The 20,400-nt window shown below is 37.1% G+C and overlaps 1 protein-coding gene across 8 annotated transcripts in view; it reads left to right on the top strand.

Moving 5' to 3' along the window:
• The window catches only part of MCTP2 (multiple C2 and transmembrane domain containing 2), a 122,330-nt gene that overhangs the window by 78,539 nt on the left and 23,391 nt on the right, over nt 1-20,400 (top strand). For all 8 annotated transcript variants that reach the window (XM_084532643.1, XM_084532641.1, XM_084532646.1 and 5 more), the window contains one exon: nt 19,965-20,087. In XM_084532643.1, the coding sequence (XP_084388769.1) occupies nt 19,965-20,087 (123 nt within the window). The remainder of the gene's footprint in view (nt 1-19,964; nt 20,088-20,400) is intronic.

Genomic DNA, 20,400 nt, shown 5'->3' with positions numbered 1-20,400 from the left:
TGTTATGTTAATGGTGTCCAGAAAGCTGCGTGGTGAAATGTGCCTAAGGGAACGTTTGCTTACAAGTTGTCTTGTGTATCTGATAATAAGCTGTTTGTTTTCCCCCCTCGTGCATATGAAAACTTGTATTACCTTTCTAGTGTGCTTTTAAGCTGAATTTCTACTTCTCCCTTCCACATGCATGCTCTCCCTGCCTCCCCTGCTCCCTCTCTCACCAAATCAGTTGTGGAAGTTAAATCCATAATAAGAACTGAATCGTTCCTACTGCACAATATGTATTTTAAAAATATTTTAAAAGTTAATTTTAGTCACAGAATGATTTTCATGAGGAATTATGCATCATTGCACATTGTGCTTGTGATTTTATACAACATAATTACACCTTCTATTGACAGTTTTCCTCTGCATTAATGGTAATTATGTCATTTAATGAAATTACAGTAATTGCATTAAAAAAAATCTATAATCTGGTGCAAATTAAAAGGATATATCGACTGGAATTCTTACTATCGTATTTTTTTTTTGTAAAGTTTGCATGATAGCCACAAGACATTGACAGGATCAGGCAAATGATGGGAAACCAGCCACCATCGCACCTCCAGTGTGACTGGCAGCTCTCGCTGCTGGTGTGCTTCAGGGTCCCTGCACACAAACCCATGCCAGCATCCCTCATTTTTACTGGCAGCGTGTCCCCCTGCATCAGGTTCAGGTCTCTGCAAAGCAAGGCTGCTGCCAGGGTGGGTACAGGTGGGAGCAGTTTTTCAGGCTCTGCCCTAGCTGGCAGCCAGACAACGAACGCAGCACGGGCAGTATTTATTTTATTTTGCAGTGACATTACAGGGGGGCTGATAATTCTTTTAAGATGGATTAGTACCAGGAGGAAGACATGATGATGCAACTTAATGTAGTCAAAATGTGGAGTTTCTGATCAAAATGCCTGTAGTTATTGAATACTGGGCAGCAGGGAAAATGATAAGTGTGGGATTATTTTGGAGCTGTTTGGGCTTCTCAAAAAGCCAGCTGATGGAAAAGCAGGAAAGCCCTGGGGTTTCTGGATACTCAGCAGAGCTGCTGGGAGTTGTGGATACAGCAGCAAACCCAAACTTAAGCTTTTGAGCTCCTTGCTGCAGAGGTGGGATTTTGGCACCCTTCTCTGGTTCAGAGTTCCAAAGCTTTTTGTAAATCCTGAAAGAGCTGGAGAATGCCCACTTTTTTTGTTGCTGGGCTCTTGGAACATGGGAACTGGAAGTTGTGAGGAGTCATGGGGTGAACTGGGTAAAGCTGCCCTTTGCCGGTTTGCTTCAGTCCTAATCTAGGACAGCAGGGAGAGAGAGTTGAGCCCGTGAACTGTGCAGCCCATGAACTTCTGGGCATCTCTCCTTATTACAGGATTTAATATGCAGCCACTTAAGCTTGTGATATGAGAGCTGGATCTGAGCCCAGCTGAACTCATCTCATAGAGGAGACACCAACTATTTCACTAGACGTGAATAATTTTTAATCCCTGTTGAGCTGGGCTATATTTATATTGACGATTTAAAGACAAAAGGCCATTACCTTGTTGACAATGTCCTCTAAAATCACTAATTACACATCAGTAAGAGGGAAATGTCGTCGTGTCGTCCCCCCGCCCTGGAAAGATGTTTAACTCAAAATCTAAGCCTTCTGGCCTTAACATGGAAAAAGTCTTTCATTCTGCATGTGGACAAGCATCTTCTTCATGTTTTGCCTAGACTTTTCTAAGCAAAGCAAAATGTTCCAGCCCTGTTTGTACTGAATGTAATTCAACACTGGCCATGACAAAAAAAAATGCTGGTAAAACATCCAGTTTAACTCGTGTTGTTTTGAAACACAGTGGTATTTTATTTATTTAATCTTTTATTTATTTATTTATTTATTTATTTTTTGGTGGGAAGGGAGTTTTAGATCAATAAAAGGAAGTGTTTGGGGCAAAAGTTTTACAGGGAACATGTGAAATCTATGGAGAAATGAAAACAATGAAATCTGAACAATTTAGGATAGATACCAAGTCGCCAATCATCTCTTGGACCTCTGGCCAACCAAACAGAAGGATAGAAGATAAGTTTCAGTGAAACTTTACTTCTGAATTACCAGTAGATGGTAACATTTCTCCTACAGGGAGAGGGAGGAAGATGCTCTCTCACATGAGCTCCTGTATTTCTTCTTATTTGCCCTGTGAATTTTGAACAAGCAGTTCTCTGATACAAAGCACAATCCACCCCACCATTACTACATGTGTAACTGATGAGAAGGGTATAGTCTTTATTTCTCCTTTTTTTATCCTCATAGCTGAAGATGAAATATAAATCATTGTTCCCAAACTAGTTGGGAACAGCATTAAAGTAATGGTAGATTAAAATGCCTCCACATTAAAAAGCTAAATAAAATGAATAGATGTAATCCTAAAGAGAGAAGAATGAGTATTCTTCAAACACTGAATAGGGAACTTGGAAAAAGAAAAAGCTTAAAAAAAAAAAAAAGAAAAAAAAGTATTAATGCAAAAGAGATGGTCCTCACTTCCGCTTTACTGTAGAGCTTTTGCTGAGGGCTTTTCTCAGCCCATTTGTAGCTTATGCTTTGCTGCAGTTTTAAAGAAGCAATTGGAAAAGAGATGAATGCCGTCCCTTTTTAAATAGGAAAGCTGAGAAATAGCACTCTGATGAAAAAATAATAATAAAAAAATCATATTTAAGACTAGAGCTAGCACTGGAAGAGCAGTCAGAGGCAGTGTTTTGAGAATTTGGTCTAGTAACTAGTTCTTCAGTGTCCCTAACATTTCCTCTGCTCTTTGCCTCTGTAAATCCCTGGCAAAGTCACATCTTTAAAAATTATTGTCTTGAACTCCCGTGAAAAGGCTGGATCAGAGGTATGTTTTTATTTCAAGCTATTATATCCCTGTAAAAGCATTTTTCTAATGACAGAGGAAACGTTTACATCCTGCTTCCTCCACGTTGCTCATGCCACTGCCTGTGAAAATTCAACATTGTGCATGCAAAGCCGTTCTGAGCACGTTACCTGACACATGCAAGTAACTGCTTGGATGAGAAACAGGCTTCTCTGGGCAACTAAAGGAGATGGTTTTGCCCTTCTCCCAGCAATTTTACATTTCCAGTATTATTCTTTTGTGGTTGAGGGGAATATGATTTAAGCTTGAGACTCTGGGCTTTGCTTTGCTGCAGCAGTTAAAATTCCTGGAATAGCAACAGTAATATTGATGATGCTGAGAGACACACAGCAAAGTAAACACATGTTATTTCCAGCTCTTTAAAAAATGCAAGAACAAACAAGGACAAAGTTAATAGGGAAATAACCACTTAGAAGCTTGACAACACTATAAACAAGGCTGAAAAAAACAAAGTTTGAAGCATTGGAGCCAGAGTGAGATAGAGCATAGCAGCGACTGATACCCCGATCCTTTTTTTCACTCTAAAAAGGCTAGGTGGTCTTATGTTTCTAGCTCAGAGTTCAAGGATTTGCTTTTTACCAGTGAAACATTCCAGAACAAAACAAAAACAACAACAGTTTTGCATCTGAGGAATAATAGTTTTTTTCCTCTGGGCCTGCTTAACAAGGCATGCTGTAAAGTGAGTCCCTTGCTTTTGGGGTTGAGGAGCTTCGATAGCAATGCCTTCTGTGCTGAGCATGCATCACACAGGAGCAATTCACTCAGCCCGGGTAATGAGACCCCCAAGCCCCTGTCTCTCACTCTTTTTGTAATTGCATTGCATTGTTTTCACTTGATGAATAAAGCCTTTGCATATGTCAGTTGCATGTGCTAGACGTTACAGAGTGTTCAGGTAAAAGCCCAATTCTGCCAGAAGAAGAGCTTTTGTATGGTTGGTCAGCAGGAATGCAGACTCTTTGAAGGCATCCAATAAAGAATTAAGGTAATGAGTAAGAAATTCAGCTTTGTTATGGGGTGTACAGATATATCCTTAAGAGGCACATAGAAGGTGCCTGTATTAACATATAAATATCTAGCTATCTGTCTAGACCTGGATTAGAAGTGTATATATATATATACAAACATATATATAGTGTATGTATATAAAAGTGTGTATATACATATATAGTTTTAATCTGTTTGGCTAATGGCAGCTCACAAAGCCAACCCCAAATGAGCAAACATTTTTGTTTAAGAAAAAAAAAAAAAAAAAGAAAGGCAAAATGGCCCTTTATAGCTAAAACCTGAACTAAATGCATCTGAAAACAATTCTGACTGGCTTTCTGCTCGAGTTGTGACCTGTTGGAGAACTCTGCTCAGCGCTTGCGTTTCCAGCTAATTTGATATTGCCTTTTTTGTGGCTGAAGCTTTGTCATTTGTTTCTAAGCTGTCATTTTTATTAGTCTCCCTGGCTGATCTTTTTGGGCTCTCGTCAGGTGGTGTATGTTCTCCATTGTCTGCCTGGTCTTGGCAAGCTGTAGGTCCTTTTATTGCCATATGACGTGGGCGTGCTTGCAGCAGTAGCCTGTAATTATACCCACCACAGGTGACAGTTACAAGAGAGCTTTGGTAATAATTTTAGCAGCCTGATCTGATGTTTATGAAGAGAGAACCCTCTTTGTGGTCTGGCTGGAGTTTGCTATATTGTATTGTACTTTAGCTGTTTGATTTATGAAGCCCTTTCTTTTTTAATATATAACGTCTTGTGTCTTTTAAAGTTTTTTTTTTTGTGTCTTTTGAAGTTTTGTTAGATTTTTTTTGCTCTTATATTGTTTTGTACATTTAGTATGTATTTTTGTATGTCTTGTATTTATTTTGCTTTGTCTGGCAGGGTAAAATTGTACTCTTGCTTGTTATTAGTTTTATTTGTATATTCAGCATTGCTGAACTCCTGTTTTCAACTTCACATCAGCAGATACATTGTGTTCTCCTGCTTAGGAGTCTAGTCTTTACTCTTTTTTTTTTTTTTTTTTTTTTTTTTTTTTTTTTTGTCTTTAAAACAAAAACAAAAACACTATTTTATAAAGATCAGATTTGCTATCCACAAAGGTGTCATGGGCTCTGTTATTCCCAATAGATTTGCAAAACTTTCATGTCCAATGTTGTTTTTTTTTTTTTTTTTTTTTTTTTGTCCTGATTCTTATTGCTGTCTTACAAATCTCCCACCCAATGTTAAGAATTTGCTGCAAAAGAGCTGCCAAAGTCTAAAATACACAATGCCTAAAAATTGGCTTTTTTTTTTTTTATTTTTTTCCTGTTTTAGATTCTTTAGAGGAACTTCCAAATTTGTGAGAAAGCAGTAAATTTTAATTCCTATCAAGTAATTAATAGGTTAACAAACAACAGGAATTTGTTATCATTTGCCAATTTATTTGGTCCTAAAGAGATGATATTGCATATCAGGATCCCATCACTTATTTTCCCAATTTATCTGTTGCCTTTCCTGAAAGCTCACTTTATTTAAATGAAAGTGAGATTAGTATTTCAAGTTTACTGAGGACTATATCTGTGCAAGAGTCACATTAAACAGGACTGAGAGAGACAGAGAAACTACTTGCTCACTGCTACTGGAGATAACAGAATTTCAGATGGTTTTGTGTAAAATTCCCGGAGTTTGGTAGGGATGTGCACTATGAAAACTGCACAAGGAAAAAGTATCCAGTTCAGTCCAAGCATGTATTGTTCTTGTTTCTTGTCAGAAAATTATAGGAGAAAAAAAATAAAGTAGGAAGTCCTATTAGGAAGTGAAATCTTCATTAGATGTAAAAATTCTTTTTCTTTCTTAATGTGCCGCCCCCTCCAAGAACCTAGGTGTACTGATTTTCCTTCGGTCCAGATCTGCTTGGTTTTGTTTCATTCACATTACTTTGAGCTGGCATCTCTTAGAAAGTATTTTAAAACACTTAGTTTTACAGAAAGATTTTAGGCATTGACAATTATCTCCTCTGTTATCAGTGGAGCAACCCTATCAATATTTTGTGTTTTTTCTTCATCTTTTTCTTCAAAAAAAAGACAAATCCTTTATTTATAAGATGTTAACTTAAAACAGTGCATTCTCTGGAAATAGGCAATTCTTATTCTTTTGAAGTGATGGAATAAGTAGAGACATATCTGTAGGTGGTTTAAGTCACTGCAAGTCCATTTATTTCAGGAAACCTATATTATTTAACATTGGTTAAAAATTTCTATCCTCTGTGGAGTAAATCCTGCTTGAATACGACTAGCAGGTTTTCAGAAGAGGAAGAAAAATCCTGTAGGTGGCGATGGCCTCTCATGAATGAGCCAGCTCTGACTTTCATGCTTTTGTCAGATTTTTCTGGCAGGTTTTATTTTTCTTGCTTGAACTATTTTATTTTTAATTTAATTCACCAGTTCTCTCAGCGCTAATCTAACACTAGTTGCAGAAATGTTGACAACTGGAAGAAATTTCATATTTGAAGGTAACACAACATTTTGGCTTTTATGATGGAGACAGATGCACCTTGAGGGGTTTCTCTTAAAGCATTCTACTACTCTTTTTTTTTTTTTTTTTCTTTTAAATGAGAAAGAGTTGGATCCTTTGCAAGATCTGAAATAAAAGAGGATTAGTATAGAAACTACAGAGCAAAGACTTATTTTTATTTTTTATTTTTATTTTTTTTTTTAAAGAAGCCTGTTCTTTGTTTTACTTTCCTGCACTAGCAACTAATAATTGATTTGACTCAGAGGTTAGTCTTAAGCATCTGGGAAGTTCTCGGGTGTTGGACATAAGGTTGTTTAAGGATAGCAGTAGTAATAAAAGTACCCCACAACAGAATAATTCTTCTATTTTTTAGCGTTCACTGGGGAATAAAGCTGGAGCACTAGTCTAACTGAAAAATCCCAGAAATCTGATTTTAAAAGTCTGTTCTATTGATTGTTAATAAATTTGACTGCTGCCACAGTAAAGGATTACACTGGCACCAGTAGCATCCCTGAGATTTGATCTCTTTCTCCACTGCTTCATTAAAATTAAATATATTAGTCTTAATTGTCAACCTACATTTTATTCAAGTTTAGCTTGGTTTCAGGTGCTTTTTTGTTTAAAAGCCAGCACTGTGATATTGAGAAGTGTTAATAAATATGTAAGACATGTAGTGTTTTGTACTTGTCTAATTTGTTGATTTATTTGAGCCTTAACTTTACCCATGGAAAGCTAGCACGTTTAATGAGAGATGAGTGTGATATGTGAGCAGAAGTGTCCACAAAAAATACATATATAAAAATAACAAAGCAGCCTTCATGTGCTCTGCTAGTTGAGATTCAGAACTTTCTACTTGCTTTTTGAGAGAAGTTGCTGTCTTCTGTACTTTCCTTCAGCTTTCATCTTTTAATGGAATAGAGGAGCTGCACAGCTTTGTATCAGAGCCAATTGTCAACTTTCATTAGATGCAGTCTATTGTTTGTTCAGATTAGAAATAACTGCATTACACTTTGACTTTGAAGGCTCGTTTGTTTTTAAATATACTAGGTATATGTGACCTTTTTGTCATTTTTGATGCACTTGGTTTGACAAATTTGAGATACACATTTAAAGAGCAGCAACAAATATTTGCAAAGCAAGTACTTCACAAAAGCCACTTTTTGTATTTCTAGAAAAGTAAAACAAAATCCTGCAGCAAAATATTAGTAGATTCATATAAAGTGTTGTTAGCTAGCATTGTACCCCAAATACATCACGTGGGGGTGGGGGGAAATGCTTAGTGAGACTGCAGTGCTCATTATTTAGCAGTGGGTGGGAATCCAGCTAGCTGGTCTTAAAATCCCATTATGAATTGTCCATGTGAGTGTTTAGACATGGCCTCTGTCAGAACATAATGGCAAGGAAGTCTAATTCCATTAAAAAAATACACTGAGCAACTTTTCTTACAATGTTTAGAATATTAAATGAGAAATATATAATTGATACAGTAATATTAGCATTTTTTTTTCAGAGAACATGTCCATCAGGAATTAGATGGTGACTTATTCTAGCAGTTAAGAAAACTCCCCCAGATACTTTCTTGTGCACATTTGGGAAAATTATTTGCAATGATGTATTTCAATTTCCTTAATAAACTAGACCTGTCTTCCTAATTCCCTTTCCCTCACGTCCCTCCATAGGGGTTAAGAAATAAAGTATTTTGAAATTATTATCAGATAATGTTTCTATGAATAACAAACTAATCTATGCCTTTTAAAAATAGATTTATATTCCAAAACTGGGAAGTAAACAGTGTTGACAGAAAGGAAATATGAGATTATTAAAAATGAAGACATTTTGCAGAGCTACTCTGTGTTTTTTTTTTTTTTTTTTTTTCCATTTTTTTTTCTTTTCCTGGGAAGTCATAGCTCTGTAACAGCATGCACTGCAATGGCTTTCCTGCTATTTTAAAATTTGTGTGAATACTGGTATGGTTAGTGGTCTGTTAGTGCCTAACGCACACTGTCTTATACACCGATACCTATAGTAGCACATAAGGAGTGACTATGAGATCAAATGCTCTGGTTAAAAAGCCTTAGGGAAGCATTATGTGTCTGAGGTCTGATCTATTGTCTGGGAGGTCGGAGAGTGTTAATGCACTCTGCAAAGATTAGACTCCCTCTCTAATTGCTCCAACACTTCCTTAAAGGATTTAAACAGTCGGGAAAGGTGATGCTCCATGTCAATTTTTGTCTTCTGACAGCCGTTGAAGTTTATCTGTCTTTCCACGGAGACCACTAGATCACATAAACCAAGCAGTATCAAAAGCTTAAACCCTGAATTAGGACTGAGACCTACAAATGCAATTATTTACAACTTTGTTATTTCAGCTTTTGAATACTTTTAACATTAGGGTCGGGATTGATTTTACAGGCATACTTTTTCATTTGGTGGTGGGAACTTCCTAAGTCCCATGAAAAGTTTAACTTGCTGAGTTTGTTGAAAATCCACTCTTTTAATTCCAAAGCAGATCAGGCTAGCTGTATTTCTTACAGCATGGTCGATGCTTCCTCACTCTATCTCTATGGCACCAAGCTGGCGCATGGAACTGCCACTGTAATGCTGCTTGTTTATATGATGTACAGCGCTATAATCTGAGCTACTGTGAGACACTCATTGCTATTTATCCAAAACTTTTCCTTTCCCAAACAAAATCTAAGAAGGGTTCTGATTTCCCTTGGTCTGTAGAGCCCAAGTCACATATAAAATAAATAAATAACAAGTAAAGCAGTAAAGCTCCTGCAGAAAAGCTTTTCTGCCCCTTAACCAGCATGTCCACAGTGACAAGACCCCAATACTTGTTTTACAAAGCAGAATAGAAATTTGTCCGATGGATCAAAGCTACTTAAAAGAGGCAGTTTATAGTTCTTATTATTCTGCAATCTAGTTATTTGAAAATTAGCTGGAAGCACCAGGTAGTTTTGTTGCTGGTTAAAGGACTGATCTATTGCAGTGGTTTATGTTCTCTTGCTTAGAGAACCACTTTATGAGTTAGGGATGGAAAAGGGTGAATGTTACTAGGGAAGGAGAAACATGGTTCAACACTGAGAGAACTTGGAGCATTTAATATTTCTGCAGCAGGGCCATGGTATCCTGATGTTCACAGTAGGGTAACACTGTTGTAACAAGAGGGGAATTTGACCCATCTTTTAAAAAATGTCCATTCCTGTTTCACAGACAGATGTGAGTGCGTCCCATTTTACCGCAGCTCACATAACACCACAGGACCTGCCAAACAGAAAACCACCCAGTAGGGTGTTTTTTTTTTTTTTTTTTTTTTTTTTTTTTCTTCTCTTTCTTTTTGGTGGATTGGAGGCTTTAGAATTTGACAGTGTCAGTGGTTTTCTAGTTTTGTAGCATCTAAATATGTTGATATATATAATCCATTTCACACACAAAAATGTATAAATATGACCTATATAAATATATATTTTTAATGCATCTTTTCTAGACTCTGAGCAGATGACTAATACAGCTGTTCAAAGGAGAAAATGATTTTATTTTTTTTTTTTTAAAAAAAGCCCTCTTGGCTCTGAATCGGAAATTGAGGAGCAGAATTCATCAAGTGTATTCTGATCGTTCTCACATGGGTAGTTCCTCCTTCCTTTTCTGCATAGCATGTTCCTTTGCACTGTTGCTATATTACATGAAATGTTTCATCTGTATATAAAAATTAAAAATTCAAACAAAAATCTGGCCCACAAGAAGAACAGGCCCTTTGGGCATATGGTTCATTATGCATATTCGTTTAATTACTAAAACACTTGGGATGTCTCTACTGCCCTTGCTTGCAACTTGTAAAGTTGGATCTGTTCTGCAGCACAGAATATGTTGAACAGGCATGTGTCATAAAGGACTTGAGTTTTCTCTTATTTAAAACTCTATATAATGTTCTTGGCTGGATTGTTAGAATTTACTGAATATTAGTTCAATCCACTGCATCAAAACAACAGTTCAGAATCTCTTTTCCCTTAACACCTTCTCTAACCCCAAAAAGGCAGGTTTTACAGTGGTTAGTTCATAGCTGTGTTTACTATCAAAGTAACACAAGACTAAGGCTTTAGATTTCAGGCACATTCCCACAAAGCACCTAAAGTCACACGTTGAAGCTGTATAACTTTTATTAGCTAAGAAGGGATTGCTGTGATAGTGTGACTTTAATTGATTTTCAGGGCAAACAGGTGGTGATGGTTTAGGCATCCCCTGGTCTCCTGCCATTCCTAATTTGAAGCTGCACATATAATAGCTTTATTAAAATAAACAATCTTCTGGCTTTAGTTTTACCTGAACAGCTGCCTGAAATTGCAAGAGTCTTGCAACTTTTTTTTTTCCTTTATTGTTCTGTGTTTTGGAAAGCAAGATGCTATAGGTCTGTTAGTGGAAAATCTCTATTACATGGTGATGTTGTCAATACTTAGGATATTTTTTTTGGATCTTTGCAGTTGTTGCTAACTTACAATAGCAACATATTTAGGATATAGTACAGTGAGTATAGCAGTCATCTTCATGCATTTGTTCTGTAATGCAGCAATTTTGTCTCTCAGCGGATTATGAACCTGCTAAAATTATTTAAGTGCATTGAATCACTCTGACTGTTCTGAGCATTCATTGTGCGCTTGTGAGATATGGGGAAGACTGGGATTCGATTATGATTTTTGCTCTACTTTTGATTGTGGAGAATTGGTTTCGGGTAGATGAAGGGTACTTCTGGGCTCTGGCACAGGGTGGCTGATGGAAGCTGTGGTGGGGAACCCTGTATGCACACGAGAATTGTCTGAAATCCTTTGCCTGAAAGGATGCCATCTTGCTGCATTGCTTCATAGATGTTTTTAGATTTCTGTTTTTCTACTATGGGCTTAGTGGGATTTTTAATTTTTTTGAATATTTTTGGTAACTACTTAACACCCCCCAAAACCAAACAAAAACAAACAAGTAAAAAACACAACAAAGAAACCCAAACCAATGCTTTGCTCCTTCTGCTCTGTTTTAGTCTGGAAGCATTGCTAAGACTGGAGGCTTTGGAGAAACACATGCCAGACAGTTATGAAACATTTCTGAGTACAAGTACCTCTATATGTGGGTATACTGCAACCTAATTTTTTTTTTTCCGTGCCATATCTGGAGATTGCCAGGGAACAAATGTGTGATTCTCCTGCCACTGTATTCTGAATTAAGTCTAATTAAATATGCTTGCTTTATTAAGAGTCTTTTTTGCTTTACTCGTTCATATCTATGAACATGAAGGAGGAAAGTCATTAAAGTAATTTAAGCATATTGCTTAAATGTCCCATTTGCTACCAATTGTAACCCAATGTTGATTGTCCAAAGTTAAAGAACACTTCCACCAAATACTCTTTCCATTTACTGTATAGTTACGTCATCATCTGACCCTTACTGCTAGTGTTTCTCACAATGTTAACAAATATGTCTCCAAACTAAGTGGACATTTATCAGCTTAGCTAATGATAATTTTTTTCATGACCCTTTTAAGGTGTTCACCTTATCCAGAATAAATAAAATTAACCTACATTTTTTCCTCCTTTTAAATAGCACAGATATTTTTTCTGACACTTACTGGAAGAATTATTTACTATAGGATCAGGCTTTTAACTTGCATAGTGCCTGTCTTCCCTAAAAATAGATCATAACTTCTTCTGTATGAGAGCAATTCTGAAACTATGACCCTACTGATAAACATAACCAAAATATTAGCGATAAAAATGACCATTTAATTTAGCTACAATATAAAGCAACATATTTTTGTTTGGAATGCCTTCCTCCCCTTTGTTGTAAGATCTTCCTCCATTGCCTTTGTCTGTCATAGTTACCCCTTTAGAAATAACATGCAGATTTATTCCCCTGATCCACTCCCAGTGGATTACCCCGAAAGATAGAAAACTGTTGCAATTTTTCTTCCCTTAGTTTTTAAGCTTTATTGCTTGAGGGTCTTTAACTGTATTTTACTTGGCTCAGGAAATGTAAAATACATTAGATAAAAACATAAGGGAAAAATTAGACCAGTCAGCATGCTAGCAAACAGCTATTTCTTCAGTGTCTGCAGTCTGAAAAGATGTGAAGTCTTTTATTGTAAAACCGTTGTGCATATATAAATATAGAACCCCAAAACTACTGGTGTTGTAGTTGCTTTTGTTTTGATTAACTTATTTTGAGGTTAGGGATAAAAGAGGAAGTGCAGCCACAAGAAAACTGTACGGAGGCATCCTAATAGACTTGTGGTGGTCTGCTCTGCTTTGGGGTTTAAATGTGTATGTCCTAAAGGAAAAAGTTGATACCCTATTCCAGATAAAACTTTTTGTGTTGAATATTGTTTGTGGTAACATTTGACAGGTAGTCTTCAAATATCTGCAATGCAATATATAAATTTTAATTTACATATAAACTTAAGAGGTGTGATGCATTCATTGAAATAAACTTGAACCAGGCAGCTCTTCCCTGACCCCTCATTAAAGAAAAATCTCTAAGGATCTTGTTTTTAATTTCCTGGGCTGGCTAATCTCATTAATGTAATGAAAATAATCAAAATAAAGGAAACCCCTTTTTTTTTTTTTTTTTTTTTTTTTTTTTTTTTTTGGTGGGGGGGGATAGGGTTTTTGTTTCTTGTTTAGTTCTTGTTCTGTAATGTTATCCAGTATCCAAGTGTGGACGTTCTGTAAGTGTTTCCAGTCAGGTACCCTTAAATGTAGCACCACAGCCTTCCTTGATTGAGTTGCCAAAAGCAGCGTCCCAAGAGGATGGTGGAGAACAGATCGTAATATTGTCAACTCTTCTGATTTCACTGCGACTTTTTGCAGAATAACATGCTTTTCTTAGAGCTCCATTTCTTAGAGTCCTGTGATTGCACATGAATCACAGCTTTCATTTAAAACACAAATGAGTTTCTACTTCCTTGCAGCAGCAAAAAAAAATGAGATCCCCCTGAAGAGTCTAAACCAGACAGTGATAAAAATGGCCCTAACACATACTGACTTAAACTGTATGAGATTTCTTGTGTGTTCTTAAGGGATTTTTTTTTGCTGGTTTGTTGATTTTCATGTCTTATTTTGTTATGAGTAAGGAGTATTATTTTTTTTAATGTTCAAACTGCCATTAAAATTGTGACCCTGGTGAGTGTAGTTCCAATCCTGCCTCCTTACTTCGAAGTCATTGCTCATTTTCTTTCTTGCACCACCACATGCAACATAAATTGTCAAGCACAGATCAGACACCTCCTGTTTCTCTCCCCTGATAACCTCATCCACTGCCACTTTCTCAGAATGCTGCAGCTGGGACAAGTAGAGCTGGGATGTGTGGCTGTGGCAGCAGGACAAGCCTTTGTAGCTGTCTTGCTTGGCTTGATTTACACAGACTACTGAGATGGGCAAACGTGACCATGCAGTTTTTGTTACTTAAGGTGATATATGCAAAATAGAGTGAGATCCACATGGTAGCAAATTGTGCTATGTAAGCAACCCCCTTACTCCTAATCCTCAGTTCTATTCCGTGACGTACATCTAATGCCCAGACTGAGCTATACTGAGGCACAGCTTGGTGTTCTGTTTTGGATTTGGAGTGTTTAGGTGGATTTTTTTTTTTCCTCTTTCTTTTTAAATTCCAGTAGTGTTTGCCCTTGCAACAGAACACTTATGTAGAAGAGCTAAACTTTTTCCTGTCTTATATCCATGAAATTAGCAGGTTGTACACAGATGGTATGTATGGAAAAATGCAGGGATAATTCATAGCATGGCATAAATATTTAAGACCTTCCATTCCCTCAGGTCATTTTTAATTTTGGTCATCCCCACTCAATACAACATACACACCATACTGTTCTTGAGATGCTCTGTGTTCTCTTCCTGGATGCACAAAGCAGACTGAATCCAGAGGTTTCTTCTGACAGTGCTGGTCTGTTTAAGTATAATTTCTCTTCCTGCCACATTCTTTGTTACTGCATTGCAATGAGGGAGTGACTTTGCTCATCGCTGACCCCTCCTCGAGCTTGGTGCCTGGAGTTTAGGTAGCTCTCAGCTGAGCATGGCACAGTGATGAAGCATCCCATGGATATGGGAAGGAGGAATGCTGGAGTGCATCTCTTTGGAAGAAGGTCTACTATAAGAAGAAATTATTTGGAAGGGGGACATTACTGGAAAATGCATTCTTTATAACTGTCTCAACTTTTATTTGCTCTGCCTTGTAGTGGAGCTATTTTAAACTAATTGTTTGCAGCCTCTGTTGCAGGCTTTATTTATTTATTTATTTATTTATTTATTTATTTATTTATTTATTTATTTTAAATATATCTTCCTCATCAAATGCACAAGCCATCCCAGAACTGCAAAGACTGCTACTGTGTTCACATGGGCCCACATGATATACTCTGGTTTCTGTTAGCCTGATCGCAGCACCATGTTAGTGCATCTATATTGCCTGTTATCTGAAGGCGATGCTTCTGTGTAAGCAGGTACATACACATGCATGAGTTTCCTGTTTTAAGTGGGTGTGTCCACTATTCCTCTGACTCTTTTACTCTCCCTTTCTAAGGACAGGAATAAATATCTGTCAAAAATAATTTGTTGTCAACAAGCTTATTGCCTCCAAGGGATTTAAATGCCCTTTTGGAGAGCCAGTGTCTTACACTATTGGCTAATGTCCTGTATTTTGTTTGGGGCAGAAGGACAGAAGGCTTCAAAAAGAATAAAAAAAAAAAAATGCTAGAGAGTTTGTTCCTGAATACCGAGCTGCAGAAACTTCTCTTCTTTTTAAACAGTCAATTTTTGCATACATGGTAACTTGAGACTACATAACCTCAAAATAAGTTAGAAACATGCAGTTCCTCTCCCCTGCAAATGGAGGGGAACATCAAATCAAAATCAGTGTTTTGGGTTAGTTCAAAACAGATAACTTTGAGTAGTATTAGCTTGTTTTTTTCTCCTGACTTCATGAGTTGTGTAGACCGTGTTTATAAATTGCAAGGAAACTTTTGACAAAGCTGTTAGTCATTTAGACTTCGGTCAAATTGTGTGTGGTTTTGAAACCTGAAGTTTCAAATAATATTTTTCACAGCTCCACTGATGAGGCATTTCATTAGCATTGGAACCTATGTTGGCTGAGAAAATAACCTTTTACCATAGGTTCCATCATGCATGCATTTAATCTCCTTTCACTTTTATTTTTTCCATCTGATGGAATGTATCCCTCTCTTCCCCATCACTGTTGTTTTCCAAGAGTTATTCTGTTATACAACATAGCACATAGCATCTTTTACTTCTCTAGAAAGACTTACCAGGCCAATGAAAGCTTTTTTTTTTTTTTTTTTTTTTTTTTTTTTTTTTTTTAAATTCTAAGTCATTTGGGAAAATTACTGTGCAGAAAAATTGCCCAGAAAGTCCCATCTAATGCTAGGCTTCTAAACATCTTAAAACTGTTCTATCCCATGACTGTGGGTTTGCTGGTGACAAATGTTTTATGGGCATACTTTAGTGGACACCCGTCTAAAATCTGTTCTTAATAGTCAGATCCTAAATTAGAACCAGAGGGGCAGAAAAAACAGATTTGAAACGTGTTTCTAAGGGTTTGTTTTTACTTTCAGTTGAGACTGCCTTCTCTCATCTTTTGTACTGCTGTCAAAAGGGCCACTCTCATGGTTGTTCAAACTCCATGCTTCTTGACAGGAACAGTTGGACCCCTCTTCAATGATTTTCAGATGAAACGGCTTCCAAACCTCCAGAGCTTTAACTTGTAGTTATTAGGCCCTTTGAAATAGCAACACATTAATCAGCTGAAATCAAGTGGTCCTTTCTCCAAGGCTGTTCTGTTGCTGTTCTCTTCTAGGTAGAACTATAGTCTAAATATTAGTTTCAATAGTTCTTTTTCTTCCTCCAGATATGTCTATCCCATTTCTGCTTCTATTTTGATCATTGTTTTGTAATGCTGTGAATTAAATTGCTCAGTTCTATAATGGGCTTTTATACTCTCAAATTGCATTAAGAGATGTAATGCAGAAAGCTAGTTTTCGCTTGCTTGACTTTTATTTTAGAAACTGGTTACTGTCCTTTTAACTTTTCTCATGCACAGTATGAAGCCCAGCAGAAAAGGTGTCAATGATGTAATGGATTATGTCTGACAGAATTTGGTCTAATGATGAAGTGAAACATGAAAAAATAAAGTATGGTTTGTTAAAAAACAGATCATTTGAAATTGGGGTGCTCTTGGATTCTGTCCCTGGCTACTGTGATCATGAGCAAGTGATCTGAACCTGTTAGTGATTTCCTTTACCAGCCTCTGTATTAGGCAAAAGACAGACTAGTGACTACAAGAAATTGGGAATATACTGAAGCTTGTAGTAGTTATTATATGTTAGCAGTGGAGCCATTCTCAAGTTTTGATAAAAGATGTCATTAGAAAATAATTTGAGGAGGATAATGCGGGAGCTTCTCCCAAACATAAGGTATCACTGGGGAGAAAATAAAAACATGCATAACAGAAAGCCCATTTGGGGAGTAGGTGTCTATACCACAGGCCTTTTGGTTTTGTTGTTGGTGCCCGGGTGCTGCATGAGAGCTGAAAAAAATAGGTCATGGGCTTATATGGGAACTGCTTTGATGGCTGATGCTGCAGAACTAGTGAAAAGACTGTTAGAATGCAGAAATATTTCTATTCAGTTTATAAACACCCTCTGAACTTTTATGATGTACTGTATGTTCACAGCAATCGTTTCCCATACCTCGGAGGCTAAATAATTTCTGAATAGCTAAATCAATTTGTCTTGTATCTGTGTTGTGTCACAGTAATGAAAGCTCCTCTGCTGCGATGGTAGCAGTAAAGCAACTCTTCTTAAGTAGATGTGGGAGCTCTATCAAAGTGTTGCTGTCTGAGCTATAACTCAGCAGCTGATTAACCAGTCAGCATTAGAAAGGAAGCGACAGGATGCCTCAGCTATCAGTTGAGACTACACTGGGATTTTGTAATTAGATTTTAAGTTTTATTTAAGGTCTGAAACTTAATAATACACAAAATATACTGTTGGATCTAAAATCACCAAGGTCTTGATTTTGTATCTTGCCTAAATGACCTGTGATTACAAGGTTGTATTATACTTGCAACTGAGCGGAGCGATGTTCATATAGGATGATGACAGATGCACTAAAATTGGTTCAAGTCCTGCAACTGAATGAATGAAGAGAGGTTCTTCAAGAGCTTCATTGACTTCTGTAGGACTTTGCATAGCTGACTGCCAGTGGAGTCTTTTTGCTGCGTTAAGATGAGACTGAGTTCACATATAACCCAGGGACATTATGTACATGCAACCTTCTCCAACAGGCTGAAATCGATTTTTTGAATTCATACCTAGCAATGTGAATTTATATAAAGGAGTTTGCATAAGAATCAGGTGTGTATCTGTGTATGCATCTATTTTTATCTATTAATATATATACCCTAGATTGTTGTATGTATAGATATTTGCAATAACATATCCTCATTCTTTAGAATAATGCTTGAGGTGGGATGGCAGCTGGTATCACCTTCACTTTGTCTTACAAAGCAAACAAAGATTCATTCATTCAGGAGAGTTGGAATAGCTTCAGAAGAATTTGTTTGGGTTAAAACTTTTTATTTATGGAACTTTTTCTTTTTAGCTTGAGATACCACAATTTTTGAAGCCTCCTGTAAGAGAGATCAAGTATCATGCCTTCTTGCCAGCGTTCTTGTGTTTTGGTTGCCTTGCTTATGTATGAAATTTGACTGTTGGAATCATTATCACTTCTAATATTTTAGTATGTTGAAAAGCATGATCAAAAAGAAATCAAAACCTAATCCTCTTCTAAGTTCCTAAGCTGCAAATCAATAGTATGGGGATATGTTTTTTGGATGTCAGCCCATTTTATGAACGCATATATCTCAAAGATTGTTTTACTGGCCTACAAATGCCTTGAACAGGATGACAGTCTAATTCCTTGCATAGCAACAGCTAACATAAAATCATGTTTGCTCCAGAAAATGCTACTGCTATTTGGGCAGGGCTACATATACAGTCATTGTTTCTTGGTTTATGTTTGGCCCTGGTAGATATTAACTGGCCAATTGTCTGATGTCAGGCAAGCCTTTTTGTTTAAAAGTTACAACAGCTGTTGTTTTTTAGGTGTATGAATTCTAACCCCACTGAATGCAGTGGGAAGTAGTGTTTTGGTACACTGTGGCTAGACTTTTTGGTCCATAACACAATATATGTTGCCATAAATATCCCATCCTAAAAAAGCCAGACTTGCCTTCATATATAGTGTCTGACAGACCAAGGATTAATGGAAATAGAGATTTAACTTTCTAATCACACAGAGTTTTCCTCTCATTGCAGTTCGAGATGCATTAACTGAAGGATCTGACTCATTTTCACTTACCTGTATTATTCTATTTTTTTTTTCTGATAATTTTAGGTATTCCTTTGGGGAAAGAAAAATATGATAAGTGTATTTGTGTCTAGTTTTTAAAGGAGATTGTTTAAAATAGCTTAAAGTTACTACAGGCATTAGGTCGCTCTTCTGAAAACACTATGTGAGAGTAGAAAAGGAAATGGGATCACAACATGCATTTTATGGCTGTTCTGGATATAGTTTATTAACTTTGTTTTTCCAACCACTCCAAGTTTGGAGTCTATTCAGGTATCAATGGTACTTGTAAGATGGGATTGCAGTTTGGCTTGATATCATATTTTTGAAAAATACTAAGTGCTTTTTCAATTACCCATCATATTGGTTACATGTTTTGCTGATCCAAATTGCGGAACAGAACTTCAAAATTTTGTTTCTGCTATTGCAATCAGTGGATTTTGTCAGATACCACTCTGAAGATACAAACTCGTACCCTTTCTAGGTAATGAGACCCCACGAAACCACTGAAATCAGAATATGCTTTGCTGGAAAATGGCAAATGTATGGGAATGGAGAATAGGATTGCTGGATCCCTTCCCAAAATAATGCATCACATGCAACCTAGAGCCTTGCCTCCTGGAATGTGATGGTCTTTCCTCTGTGTTGCTATGCCAAGAACACAGGTGGATTAATTGTGAAAATGAATTTGCTAAGCATCCCTCATTGAGCAACTAGAGAGGTGGATGGCTCCTGTTACACAAGAAGAAGAAACTCCTCTAGCCTGTGAAAGACGGGCTGGCAATTAGGGTTTGATGAAGTGCAGCAGGTCTATTATGCTCTAGCATTAATGACAAAGACCGTTCAGGCTTGAGGAAGTCCCAGGAAGGAGTGAATAATGCCTTTGGACCAAACTTACGTTATGGCCTTCACCAAAAACAGGGAGGGAGAAGCTAACAAATAGCAGCCTAATGGATTCAAACAGAATAGAAAGCGAGTACACTTTGCAAGCAGATTTTCTTTGCCAAAATGAGAATATGAATGAGGTTAAGAGAGATTCAAGGATGAATGCACATCAGGATAACGACTGAAAGGCCTTCTTGTACGTCTTTCTACTTACATACTTGTATGCTCCCTTCTATTGCTTTATTTCTCCCAGGTATTTGTGGTCACCGTGTGGAGCGTGGAACTGTACATGGTGCCCCTGGCTCTGCTTGTGCTCTTTGCATACAACTTCTCCCTCGTCAAAACAGGGAAGGTCAACAACACCCAAGATGCCCAGGCAAGTAAAATTGCAGTAACGTTTCTGGCAGACCCCGCTTGAATTTGCCCTTGAGCAAGTTGTCATACATTTTAATGGTATCAAGCTAGTTGTGTAGCTAAACATTTTTATTTCAAAGTTACTGAAAAGAAACCTCCACCCTCTCATTTTTTCTGATTCAATTCAGGCAATAAACCATTCAGTGTAGTAGGGGGAAGAAGACAAGAGTGTGTAGGAGGAGGGGGATTTCACTTAAAAATGTTTGCAGTGATTTTGTAACTAAGTTGAATTAAGAAAGACTTACAAAATGACAAGACCCCCAGATCCATGCCCC

This window comes from Aythya ferina, assembly GCF_964211825.1.
Source record: "Aythya ferina genome assembly, chromosome: 11".
Taxonomy (NCBI): Eukaryota; Metazoa; Chordata; class Aves; order Anseriformes; family Anatidae; genus Aythya; species Aythya ferina.
The sequence above is the reverse complement of the archived record's forward strand: the minus strand, read 5'-3'. Positions and strand labels throughout refer to the sequence as shown.